This window comes from Macaca nemestrina, chromosome 2, assembly GCF_043159975.1.
Source record: "Macaca nemestrina isolate mMacNem1 chromosome 2, mMacNem.hap1, whole genome shotgun sequence".
NCBI classification, from domain to species: Eukaryota; Metazoa; Chordata; class Mammalia; order Primates; family Cercopithecidae; genus Macaca; species Macaca nemestrina.
Window position 1 is genome coordinate 175,100,408 of NC_092126.1, and position 14,522 is coordinate 175,114,929.

The window sequence follows — 14,522 nt, forward strand, 5'->3', positions numbered from 1 at the left end:
CTGGTAATAAAAGCCTTTTATGTATAATTCAGAATTATTCTCTTTCATTTAGACCTAGAAGTTCTAACCATAAACATAATAAAAATAAAGAATAAACTTAACTTCAGAAATGACTCAAACTTCTTACCAAATGAAATTCTGTGTGTATGTGTGTTTTCTTTATATGTGTATAGGTTTTGTTTTGCTTTAATTTTCCCTTCAAAAAACAAATGAGGGATTTCTTAAAATTGATTGTTGGGCTATTTCTGGATGATTCCATTCAATTTTTTAATTAACTTTTAGTTATGGTGAGGAATGGTACTTAGAATGACAACCTTGAGATAAGTATCAATCATCAAAGCAAGATTTAACTGTGACCATTTTACTTATGAAGGTAGGAAAGTAGACTCACTCAAAAAATTTTAACATGTAATTAAAGTGACTACATGTATCACTGCATTTGTATATATAATTAGTTATTATCAATTAACTAAAAGTTAATGAAAATTAAACTTTCTCTTACCAGTTGACCAGATGATTTTTCTTGCTTATTCTCAGTTTCTTCCTTCCTCTGATCCTCCACAGCAGGATGCCTATTTTAAATGAAAATAAGGTATATTAAGAGCATCTTCTCACAAAGAACACAAATTGTAGTAGTAAAGAATCTTAAAAATTGAATTATTGTCTGAAAGTGTAACCAAAGTGCATCCAAGACTGGTAATGGTGGTAGGTGCCATATCTCTTCAGAGACTCAAGTTAAAGAAGACAAATTGGCCATGCCCTTACTGGATGGTGGTAGAGAAAACAACAAGCCTATTATGAAAAACACTGCATCCTTAATGGATATGCAGTAGACCAAAATAATGGGAAAAAAACCTTATAGCACTGTTCCAAGGTAAAGGAAAAAAAGGTCTTAAAAAGGTTGATGTTTTGTGTGTTTATGAAGATATTACAGGTTAGGGAGAGATCTATCTTAAATAGATCATTTTATTTTTTGTTTAGGGTTCCTAAACTTACAATTGTCCAGTTTTCCAAAATATTTTTAACTGAGGAAAAGTATCATATTTAGAAACTATTAACTATTTGGATAATAAGGGATCACTTGACAGGTTTTGCTTTTAACCTTAGCTCAAAATGTGAACATACTGCAGTATTATACACTGAACTGAAAATTTTATTTGTAGTATTGCTTTTGCCTGCATACAGAACCATTGTATAGGAACCATAATAAAGGAACCATAATATAGGGTCATATATGATTTATTCTATGTTAATTCTGAACACCAGCAGAGAGAACACTGAGAAATTTATATTGACTGATTTATTCAGAACTGTACTTTATATTCTCTTATTTGACTTTACATTTATGTATTCATTTAACAGACAACCATTTATCATCTACTATATGCTAATTGATTTTGTTGGGGTAAACTGGGATGGATAAATAAAATGGTATTATCCGTTTTCAAACTTCTAGTGAAAGTTTCTACAAAAGGAGATACACACATGCAAACATTTCACAATATGATTCTCAGTCCTCTTTAAGGTGCCATGGTAAAAAGAAACCTATTAACTGTCTTTTCCTCCAAGTCCCACTTGCCCTACAAAAAATAAAGCAAAACACAAGTTATATCTTTGTGTTATCAAGGAATGAAAAATACTGCAGCAGTATTCTGAAGTCTTTCAAGGTTTGAGAAAGAGTATAAAATGTTCTAAAGTGTATACTCTACCAGCAAACTCCATTTCATGATCATTCCCTCCTTAACCCAATACTTCTCAATCCCAGATGCATATTAAAATCAACTGTGAAGCTTCTGAAACATCCAGATGCCCAAAACCTACTTCATGTCTTCTAAATCAACAGTGTCATGTGGGCTGCTATATTCTCTATGGGCTCCATTACAAATTTTGATGTGTAACTCCAACTTACCCTCACCTCCTCCTCTGTACAAATAAAGCTAAAACTTCTTAGCAACATAGTCAAAATACACCCCAAGAATTTTTCTTAAGTACTTTTTCTTGCTATTTCCTCACCTCAGCCAAATGACCTTTTGTCCTTCCTTGCTTGTAAACCCATCACAATGCTTCTCATTTTTTAAAGATCAGTTCAAATGTTACTTTGTGCAAACTCAATCACTAGTCAATAATTATTTTTTCTTCCTATAGACAGCCACAGAATCTCTAATAGTTATATAATTTGCCTAAAGATATAATTACTTTTTATATATCTTGCCACTATATTATAAGCTATCTCTAGGTACACAAATATTGTCTTAGTCTTTATTCCCTAAGCACCAAGGAATCAGTAAATGCTTTTGTAAAATAAATTAACAGGTCACACTGCTTATTATATGAGATAGTTCAAGCCTGGAGGGAGATCTCCAATATGACCTTGTTTAGTATTATATAAAGTAGAGGTGGGCTGAACTTGTCCCGCTTGGAGAAAAGAGAACGTCATTACGGAGTTGGCCCACTGAATCATTCAGTAGGGTCTTCTGCATCATGCTTAAATTACTCTTTAGAAAATGGGGATAATAAAAGCATTCACTTCATAGAGTCGTTATAAGGTTTATGAGTAAAACATAATGTAAAAGCATTAAAAACAATGCTGACATAGTAAGTCTATGTAAGCACTTGTTAAATGATACAACATTTTTGTGAGAATGACTGAACAGTAAGGTATGGCATATTTTTCAATTCTTAGCTCTTCAGTGAGAATGTAATCCCTAGTGAACTTTTGTAAAATTAGATTTCACCCAGTCTACATCACCCACTAACCAAACTTGCTGAAATGTCTTGAAGCATAAGGGTTTCCCATTCATACTAGCTCCCCAAGGTTACGTGGAAAAAACAAACATTATGTCTTTTGGAATACAACAAATGCAGCTGGTTTCTGCCAACCTATCCTTTACCTCTGGGGTCCCCAGCCCCTAGGCCACAGACAAGTACAGGTATATGGTCTGTTAAGAGTGGCTGCACAGCAAGGAGGAAGTGAGCAATGGGTAAGCATTACCACCTGAGCTCCACCTTCTGTCAGATCAGCAGCAGCATTAGATTCTCAAAGGAATGTAAACTCTATTGTGAACTGCCCATGTGAAGGATCTAAGCTGCCCACTCCTTACGAGAATCTAATGCCTGATGATCTGAAGTGGAACAGTTTCATCCCAAAACCATTCCCCGCACCCCTACCATCCGTGGAAAAACTGTTTTCCACGAAACCAGTCCCTGGTGCCAAAAACGTTGGGGACTGTTGCCTTACCTCACAAAAAATTCGTCTGGTAGAGAATCCATGCTGCACAAGGTTTCTTCACAAAAATCTTATTCCACTGCTTGCAAACTGACTTTAAATACTACCCTTTAATGCTGTAAGGAAAATAATATTTTTATGAAGGTAGGAAAGTGACACTCTTTCTGCACACTATGAAAACAGAACACGATCATTTGAAAAAAATCTGAAACTGCTATAAAAGAAAATGAATCATAGTTTCGCCACCCAAACACAATCACTACCCATCCTTTAATATGCTAATTTTTGCCAAGCATAGGTATATTTTACCAATTTGTAATCATATTAAATAAAAGATGTTCTACCCCACCTTTTTCACCACTGAAAGTTATATCAAAAGAATCTTTCATGTTGTTTTATCCTCCTAGTAAACATTTTTAATGGCTATACAATAGCTGGTTGATTGGGATTTCCTTGGCCATTTCCTTAGAGTTGGTCATTTAATTTCCCATTTTTTCTATTATAAATAGTTCCATGATAAACTCCATTATCCATAAAACTTTTCCCATATTTATTATTTCTTTACAATACATCCTCAAAAGTAAAATTAATAGATCAAAAGACACAAACATTTCATTGTTCAATGGCTTCCCAAAAGATTTATACTAATTTATTTCCCATAGAGGTAAATATGAGTTACTGCTTAACACAATCTTGACAGCGCTGTTTTGTTTTCTTTTAGTCTACAAATAACATGTAGCTACTTTTTCCCCAAGTCATGATTCTACATCTCCATAAAACAGGAGACACAGGATGTAAAGAACACTTGCACAATCTCGGGTTCCAACATCAATGGATGTTGTGGATATTTCCTGAAAGAAAAATAACACTGAGGCAATACAAATGAAAACAAAGAGACTAGAGTGTCATAAGTATATATATTTATTTACATAGCTATTTATTCCAAGAACAACTCTTCTAAAACTAGTCCCATTTAATCTTCTTACTGAAAGTTCAAGCCTCTAGACTACAGTGCTTTGTGCTAGGCTGGCTTCCTTTTCTGATCCTACCCTAAGCCCAGAAAGTGTTAAATCATATGTAAAACTATTGTTATATGCTTTGGGGCAAAAAGAGAAATAGAAGAAATAGAAAAGAAAGTGGCAGCAATTGCATAAATAAAACGGACGTAGGCTGTCTTGCTGCCAAGCACAAGACTGTATGAAGTTTCTCATTTGTTGTTTCTGACCTGCTTATTTATCTCAGTAATTGGATAGCCATTTCTGTAACAGCGTATTTAATACAATTCCATAATTTAGATTGGTACAGCCTTTCTAGCTAGGCCCAATACTAAAAGGTAATTCAGCACAGGGTAATTCCCATATCAATAAAATATATTCCACAAGGTCAACTATAAATCACCTATTAAGAATTCAGATTGTGTTTACTCAAATAAACACTATTTTAATGATATCCTGCCCCTCCCCCCACCAAAAAAAAAAAAAAACAAAAACAATTTACCACAGACATGAAGAAGTAACTGCAGAACCTAAACCCATCTAATAAACCCTGAGGTCTGTGTATCTTTTCAGTAAGCTTAGATAAGGGAAGGGGCAACTCAGCCTGGTATAAGGGCTAAAATAAGTCCTGTAGAGATCATCTGCAAAACAAGTATTCCTAATTATGATACCACATACCAATATTCTACATTTGACTCACACCAACTCTAAGTAACACAGAAAGTCTTAAGAGACAAGAATAATTCTGCAACAATTTGCTACTGGTATCTTAAAACACAAAATTACACATATATACACACAGACAGATTTCCTTCTAAATTTCATTTAAAAGAGCTTTCTTCTAGTATCTCTTAATTCCTTGCTCATCCCCAACAAATACACTCCATTGCTATATTACAACTCGCCTACATAGAATGAATAGTTCTCCTAGATAATTGTTATTTTATAGTTTTACTCTTATTTCAAAAATTCAGTAAGCAAAGTCACATTTTAATTTGTACTCTCTGTTCAAATACTGAAGAAAGATACAAACTACAGATAATAACGAAGCAGAGAGGTTGGATAAACCTTGTCATTCACACTAGATCAGATCTGCTTCATCTCTTTAATAAAGCTCTATAGAAAAAGACATAACTGTGAGGATTTTAGGACTGTGATCAAACTACTTTTATGGTTTCTATAAATCTCTCTGTTATTTTAATAAAAAGTAACAACAGTTAAGGCATTATTTCATAGCTAGAGAATACAAATATACGTCTTTTCCAGACAAAACAATCCCCTCATTTCCAGAATTTATCAAAGCTCAGACTTGGAGACCTCCCCCTCTGCTAAGCTCTTCTTTGGCCAGTAGCTGTTTGCATAGATCACAGCAAAGATGAAAAGAAGGGAGGAAAATCCTCTGGTGACAAGATAGAGGCAAATCTGTTCAGTGGTCAGCTTGAAAAAGAAATGGGTGGAAAATTAATCAACAAATCAAAAAGATATTTGGATCCCAAATTAACAGTTAAGCAGGCTTTTTCAGCTTGCTCAAAATACAACCTGAGATGAATCTCTGTGATGAAAGGTTTTCCAGGAGAAAGAATCATCAATGTCATCATTTCACCAGGAGCTAAACAGGTATGTGTGGCAAACACTACCAGCAAGAGCAACAGCAGTGGCACTTTACAGCCTCTGTTGCGAGAAAGGCGAACTGCCTAGCAACCAAAAGGAAGTAGCCAGCCTGAAATGTCACCACTGAGCTGCTAAAATAATCCAAAGGTTTTTACCATTCTAGAAGAGGCTGGAGAAAACCTTTTAAGTCAGGGTTAACATGAGGGAGAAAAAAAAAGGTAAATCTAGAATCTAGTTTCCCCTAGTGTATTCATTTCAATAGACTTTCCCTGTCGGCAGTAAACAAAATTTACTCTGACTTCCTGGGATTAAGAGACTGCTCTTCTTCAGGAATCTATTTAGGTCCTTGTTGGTTGATCTGAGGGCAAGCTAAAGTTCAATGTCAATTTACAGCACACTTTTATCCGCTAATCAAGATGATCTTATCTGTAGGCTGTGTTTTACTGGTTGAAAAATAAGGTAATACCATCCATATCTTAATAAACAGTAACATGGCTTTCTTACTGTTCCTTCTACCTGAACTCTCGGCTCCTACTTTCCCTCTTACTGAAATTTTAACAATTTTTTTTAGTTGTAAAGGTATTTTGTTTCCATTTTTAAAGCTGTTTATTCACGTCAAAGCAGGCACAGCTCTTATGTATAATTTTTTAAATAATCCACTTAAACATTTAACTTGTGTTACTGTAACTTTCCTAAACTGTATATAGGCACATTTTTATAAAAATCCACTCAAATGTTCATCTTGACTAAAATGTTACCAAAATACCAAGGATTCAGTCTAGGTCCCACTGCTGGCCGCCCGGAAAGCTAATCATTGAAACAACAAGTTTTGCCTAGGAAGAAGGCTTTAATTGGGTGCTACAGCTGGGGAGATGAAGCTCAATCTCAAATCTATCTCCCTGACTGACTAAAACTAGGGTTTTATATAGCAGGGAAGAAATGTAATAATTTGCAAAAAAGCAATAACTAGGGATGGGCAAGGAGGCATCTGGTGAAGTGATCTGCTAATTTTCAGTTCTTGGATACCTTTTTTGAGAGGCCTGAAGGTCCTTTCCTAAGGAAGAAACTCAAATAAACACAAGTTTCAAGCTTTAACACCAGAAGGGTCAATTTCTATGTTTATCCAAAAACAACTGTCTATGGCTCTACTGGGTTGATTTAAAAAATACCTGACCAAGATAGAGACTCTAATACAACAACAAGTTTACATTTCAAAGTGTGGGTGGATGTCCGATGAATTTCCCTCCCTTGTCAACTCTAGCACTTACAGATTATACAACGCCCGTAGAAAAAAGTGAGTGTCAGTGTGGAAAACAATAAAAATAAAGCTCACAGTTTTCTCCACGTTACTAGCTTAAAACAAAGTAATATATTTTGTCTTTTTCAGGAAAGGAATTCAGTTATGATGAACTTTTCCTATGTCCAGTAAATCAGGGTCTCAATTTTGGAACTACTGACATTCCAGGCTGGATAATCCTGTTATGGCAAGTTGTCCTATGCATTTTTAAGATGTTTCACAGCATCCCTAGCCTCTGTCCACCAGATGCCAGAGGCAGCTCCTCACCAACACACACCCACACCCACACATCCACACACCTCAACCCCATTGTGGCAATCAATGATATCTTGAGATATTGCCAAATATCCCTTGGGGCATAAAATTACTCTCCAAACGAATGAGTTAAGATTAAGAAGCTTAATTAAGTGGACATAGAGACTGATCTGAGGAAGAAAAATAAGACCATCCTGATATTACACAACATGTACAGACACAAACAAACTTATGTCTACAAGAAAGCAAAACGAAATAAAGTATCTAGATTTCCATTAATGTCAAAATTGAGAGGCTGTATAGTAGTTTAAGAGCACTGTAATCACTCTGGAAGGGTATGCTTTGACACACACTAGCTAGCTGTGTGATTTTATGTGAGATTAATAAACATTCTCTGTGCTTCAGCTTCCTTATCTAAAACATAGGGATGACAGTACCCCTTTCACAGAGTTACGAAGATTAATGCTTAAAACACATAATAGAATAGCACCTGGCGCGTAGTAAGCACTATATAAGTGTTCCTATCACCACCATTTTCATAATCAAAATAATTATCATTTAACTGTTTAAGTTTGCAGCAAAATTAATTAACTTTTCTTCTAATTCCCTACTGTGAAGGAGAAATGCTATTGTATGGAAAGGAATGTTAATGAGATTTAAGAAATGGGATAAAATATTATTTTTTAAATATATCACACATGACACAAAAGACAACATAATGTGTGCACACTGTTCAGCACCTTGCATTTTTCACACCAGCATATACACATCTACTTTAGTCTTTAAACTGTATGATATGCCAATGTATGCATGTATCATTTTACCAGACCACTGATTAAAAACTTCAGATGTCTCTAGGTTTGACTTTAAAAAAAAAATTGTTATTACAAACAATGCTGCAATACCACCACCTTGAACATGCAACTTGGTTAAAATTTTGATAGCTATTTTGAAAAGCTGGATTTCCTAACTCAACACTGAATTAAATGTACTCCAGAAGACCATGGGTCTGTTAACAAGCAGACTCTGACACTGCTAGTTCTCATTTCTGCTAAATTTTACCAAAAGAATTCCAAAAAACTCCTCAAAGTTGAGACGTAAGATGCTATGGTCACTTCAACCCTTAAAAACACTGAAGAAAACACTTTCAAAGAACGTGGCAGGACATTTTGTGATAGGAGTTCCTTGGAATCAGAATTTTAACTATTGTTGATTTGAGTATGTCTGCTAGATTAGCAGCAATAACCAGCCATTCTTGGTGGCTTTTGAAATGACTGTCTTAGTCATTGGGGCTGCTACAGTAAAGTACTATAGAAACAACAGAAATTGATTTCTCACAGTTCTGGAGGCCAGAAGTCTGAGATCGATGTGTCAGCAAAGTTGGTTCTGATAAGGGTGCTTTTCTGGGCCGCAGACTTCTAACTTCTGGTTGTATCCTCACATGGTAGAAAGAGGGTGAGAGAGCTCGCTGGGGTCCCTTTTACAATCCCACTCATGAAGGCTCTACCTTCATGACCTATTTTATCTCCCAAAGGCCGCACCTCCTAATACTATCACATTGGGGGTTAGGATTTCAACACTGAATGAGGGGGGACACAAACATTCGGTCTACTGTGCAGTTGTTATGTGGTTACAGCATTCTTTATTTCTCATATGTTAGTGAGCTGAGCTCTGTGTAGACAAAAATGGCTGAGGCCATTAGGTTAGACTCAAAGAATAACAAGTTAACAAGTTGCACCATTATTTTGTATTAGCAATTATCAGTATGAACAAAATATACTGATTACTTGGTTTTATAATTTACTGTTAATTTCTCCATTTTTGAATTTGTTTAACTTCCTGGAAAAGCTACAAAGTAAATACACCTAGACACCAGTAGCTAAAATATTATTTTTCCCCAAGAATAAATATACGGTCTGCTTAGTCAAACTCCAAAACCGATGGATGCTGGTGGAAAAATATTTGCAAAAGTTATCAGAAACTGTAAGATATTTTCTATCCCAAAAGATCACTGTTTATATTAGCTCTTGCCACTTTGCAAAGATCATTGTTAGCAATATGTCTGCTTAAACCAGGAAATAAGAGCCTTATAATGTATACTCACCACCCCTTGTTATAAATCTGCCAACATAGGAAACATCCTTTCCTAAAGCAAAATTAACATCTTGTCTTAAGCAGGTTTTAAATTCTATTCAGATCTATTCAATTAGTTACTTTTGGACTTACACAGGTAAACCTTTAGTATATATTTATTTGTTTTGAATAGTTGGAATGTGCCTACAATGAATATACACAGGTTAGGATTTACCTGAAAAACCATCCAGATACTAAACAAACCATCAGTTTCAAATCTTTACAGTAGCACTGCTAAAAGCACACTCTTCAGAAACGTAGCTAGAAACCACAGGAAGAAGCATATGCTACCCCTAAGCACATACTCCAAAGGTGGAATATTTTCAGCAATTTAAAAATATTATGTTGTCATTACAGTTGTTAGATAATAGAGACATAACACACGTAGACATGGTAATCAACCAGGGAATGAGGAATACTTCTTTCATGTACTTGCCTCTACCACCACCAATGAAAGCTTGCCCTATTCACTTCCAGCTTGCTCCACCCATGTAAGAAAATTGGCAGCTCACTGTTATCTCAGAAAGGCATACATTTGTAACAAGGGTGTAGGTAAGAAGGCAGAGCAAGCTTTTGGTTATGAAGAGTTTCTTTTCATATGATATTAACTGAGTGTATTACCTTGGGTTGCATTGAAAATAAGCTTAATTTTCATCAGCTTCTATGTGCCACGCTCTAAGCTATGCACCCTGAATAAACATCTGATCTTTACACAACTATGGAAGATAAACATTACTGTAATAAGTTTTAAAAATTAAGAAACTGAGGCTTATAGAGTTCTCATAGTTAATAAATCAGTAAGAGCAGAAATTCATGCCCCATATTTTACCAACTGCAATTCCATTTTCTTCCATGTCCCATTACTTCTAGTGCCATATTTAATTTTATATAAGCTTAATGTATAATTATGAGCTGGACTAGATAATATGCACATATGCATACTCAGAAACAAAACTATTCACACATTCTTATTGCTCAGTAATACTGTAAAAGTTATTAATCATGCCAGCCTAATATTTCATATCATTAGTCATATTAGTTTTGCTAAGAGTTTTTCTATTCAACAAAACAATTCAGATACTATACATGGTACTGAAATAAACAATGAAATGGACAATACTTCATGCCTGGTTGAATGATCTCTCAAAGCTAAAGATTTTTTAAAATAGAATCTCCAAACTTTCTTGATCACATATCCCTAAAACAGTAAAAGATCTGAGAATATGCTGAAAATATAAAAATATCAATTCACTTATAAATTAAATGCAGGCATAACTATTATAACATAAAAAAGAATAAGATAAAAGCAAGTAAAAAAAGCTTTAATATTTGTTCCCACACCTCAATAGACAGTTTCACATATCCCCTGAAGTGTGCAAACTGTACTTTGGACACTACTGTCTTAGAAAACAGCTTCATATTTTAATTCAGGAAATAGATATCCAGCCGTTTCATAAGCCTGAGAGTATTTATTTTCTGAAAGACCAGAAATTTAAAAGTGAGATAAGCAAAGACCCATGCTCTGCACCTATCTTGAAGATAGGTCTTCAAGCAATAGTAGTTACCAGGATTACTATTCCTTAACTTAAAAGTATATTACCTTCATCTTTACTTATACTCATCTTACACTCAACACTGGATTCAGAAACAATGGATAGTACTTGCGTTAAAAAAAAAAAAGGCAAGGCAACATTCTTATTCTGGGATACATGTGATTAGATTTGAGATGTGGGATAAGATATGAAAATGGGGGAATATATATCCAAAATATTCAAACCTTGTACCTAAAGTTGAATGCTGTGAAATGTATAAAAAGAAAAAGCAGAAACTGTTTCAAAAGTGAAAGTTAACTTTATGGTTGGGCAAATCATTTAGAGTTTAGCTGAACTGTAATACTTGATACTTGTGAAAGAAAATAGGAAAAATAATTGTAAAAGGAGAATTAATAGTTTTTAGATTTTCTGACTTTGTGAAAAAGGTAACATTTCTGAAAAATCGGAGTTGACACTAATCATACACTTAGTTTCCTGACTCTGCATAAGGGGTAGAATCAGATTAATATTAATATTTGAACTGTTTTAGCAACATGGGGCACAAGATTATCTAAAAGACCCCATGCCTAGACCTCTGCCAATTTTCTACTACAGGATTTCTGACTTCATGCTGTGGAAACTGGGCCAATGAAACTTTTGTTCTACCAGCTGTTTATGTCTACTGAATAATCCCTCAGTTTTAGATTTGGCTTCATGTCCCCACTAGAATGTAAGCCCCATCAAGTTAGGAAAACTTTGTTTTCATTCCTTAGTGCCTAGAATAGAACCTGGCACACGTTAAGCATTCAATATTCCTTTAAAAAATGAACTCACCCACCCTTCTGCACACCTCAAGGCCTCTGAAGGCAGATGTAAACAGGGAGCCTTTGTGTAGATTTTAACAGCCTTCTTGGCCAACCTACAATTCTCCCTTAGAAGTCAAGAAGCAGCTCATATGCCACAAGTAAAAATGGTACCTGTAGACAACCATGGGGTCAAGACAGAACCTGCATCTTCTTGCAGTTAACTTCTGTCTTCTTTGCCGGTTCCTCCACATTTCCCCACCTCTAAATACTTAACTATCTTGGAGTTCAGTCCTAAAATGTCTTTTCTATCTAGACTTGGTCCTATATCTTTTAATCTCAAGGCTTTCAATTTCTATCTCCAACCCTGACCACTCCTTTAACTACCAATAATTTGATAGCCTACTTAACCTCTCCTGGATGTCTAACATTGCAACATAACCTAAATAGAAATCCAGATATCTGCCCCTCCCCACAAGAAGGCTGAAACAGAGCCACCCAGTCAAATCAGGCCTAGATCTGACAAATTGCAATCAACCACAAATCTGTGGGCAAGAAATAAATGCTCATGGTCTCAACCACTGTATTTTGAGGTGATTTGTTATTTGGCATACATCAATTAGCACTCCACCCTATCTAAAATTGTAACACCTTGTCCTGACTTTGATACTTCCTATTCCTCCTCCCTTTTTTCACTCCCTAACACTTACTACTATCATTCATGTAATTTTACTTATATACCTTATTGTCTATATCCCCCATTATAAGAAAACAACTTGGGCAGAAATTTTTGTCTATTTGATTCACTGCTGTATCCCCAGAACATAGAAATGGACCTAGCATCAAGGGTTCATTAAATATTCAGGAGATGAATTAATAAACAATTAGCCCCGTGTTCACACCGCTGGTATAATTCCCATATTACAAGACTTAGTATGCTGCAAACTCTGCAGTTCTGTCAAAACTATAATTCAAGTCTTCAGTCTAATTCATCTACTATTACTTAAACCCTGGTTACTAGAGATTATACATTCAGGAGAGAAGACAGTATGTTCTTTCTAGATTTTTCCAGAAGAAATAAAGGAGTTAGACAGCCCTACATTTGAGTTACAACATGCCGAGCATGTGTTACTTACTTCCATCAGGTGTGTTTCTGAAACTATAAATTACGGAAAATATCTATGCAAAATCTAAAGTACAGACAGTAATAAAAATTTACAGGTGGGTGTGGTGGCTCATGTCTGTAATCCCAGCACTTTGGAAGGCTGAGGCAGGATTGCTTGAGGCCCAGCAGATTGAGCCCAGCCTGGGCAACATAGCGAGACCCTGTCTCTACAAAAAATTTAAAAATTAGGCAGGTGTGGCGGTGCTTGCCTGTAGTCCCAGATACTCAGAGGCTAAAGTGGGAGGATTGCTTGAGCCCAGGAGCTGAAGGCTGCAGTAAGCTATTTTCTTTTTCTTTTTTTTTTTGAGACGGAGTCTCGCTCTGTCACCCAGGCTGGAGTGCAGTGGCCGGATCTCAGCTCACTGCAAGCTCCGCCTCCCGGGTTTACGCCATTCTCCTGCCTCAGCCTCCCAAGTAGCTGGGACTACAGGTGCCCGCCACCTCGCCTGGCTAGTTTTTTTGTATTTTTTTTTAGTAGAGACGGGGTTTCACCGTGTTAGCCAGGATGGTCTCAATCTCCTGACCTCGTGATCCGCCCATCTCGGCCTCCCAAAGTGCTGAGATTACAGGCTTGAGCCACCGTGCCCGGCCGCTGCAGTAAGCTATTAATCATGCCACTACACTCCAGTCTGGGCAACCAAGTGAGATGCTGTCTCCCCTAAAACAAAAAAACAAAAAAACAAAAAACAAACAACAACAAAAATTCACGAAGAGAAATTTTATGCCAATCTTTGAAGAATGGAGAAATTGGATACTTAATATTTTACCCTAAAAAAATACTGTGTGTTCCCACAGTATTCTATTTATCTTAATAGTACTTACTCTGGTTTGTCTATTTCACCAACAAAGTCTAATCTCTGAAAAAGAACTGGCATTCAATAAACATTTGATGAATAAATGACTATCAGCATTTAAAAATGTATTTACCTGACTGGTTAAAATTATTATACATTTTTAAGTGAAATGGAGATGTTTACTTTAGCTACTTTTTTTTAAAGTTTTTGGTCTATTAGCCTTCACCTTCTGCTGTGAAGAAAAAAAAAAAACCAAAATATAAAATACATGGCATAAAATAAATGACTTTAATGCAAAAATATAGTAAGGAATGCAGCCATAAAAAAGAACAAGATCATGTCTTTGTCAGGAAAATGCATGCATGGAACTGAAGGCCATTATCCTTAGTGAATTAATGCAAGAAAACCAAATACCGCATGTTCTCACTCATAAATGGGAGCTAAATGATAAGAACACATGGACACAAACAGGGGAACAACACACGCTGGGCACTATCGGAGGGCAGAGGGTGGGAGAAGGAAGAGGATTAGGAAAAATAACTAATGGGTCTTAGGCTTAAAACCTGGGTGATGAAGTATCTGTACAACAAACTCCCATGAGACAAGTTTACCTATGTAACGAACCTGCACAAGTGCCCCAAACTTAAAAGTGTGTGTGTGTGTGTGTGTGTGTGTGTGTGTATATAGAGAGAGAGAGAGAGAGAGAGAGGG

General features: G+C 35.8%; 1 protein-coding gene across 7 annotated transcripts in view; it reads right to left on the bottom strand.

The window, feature by feature from the left end:
- The window catches only part of LOC105477554 (DAZ interacting zinc finger protein 3), a 98,089-nt gene that overhangs the window by 78,754 nt on the left and 4,813 nt on the right, over positions 1 to 14,522 (bottom strand). For 6 of the 7 annotated variants that reach the window (XM_011734113.3, XM_011734117.3, XM_011734116.3 and 3 more), the window contains exons 2-3: positions 3,239 to 3,342; positions 503 to 572 (exon numbers count right to left, since the gene is read on the bottom strand). In XM_011734113.3, the coding sequence (XP_011732415.1) occupies positions 503 to 572; positions 3,239 to 3,270 (102 nt within the window). In that variant the 5' untranslated portion in view covers positions 3,271 to 3,342. Of the gene's footprint in view, positions 1 to 502; positions 573 to 3,238; positions 3,343 to 5,760; positions 7,376 to 14,522 lie in introns of those variants that run through there. The other variant, XM_011734112.3, reaches the window with a different exon arrangement.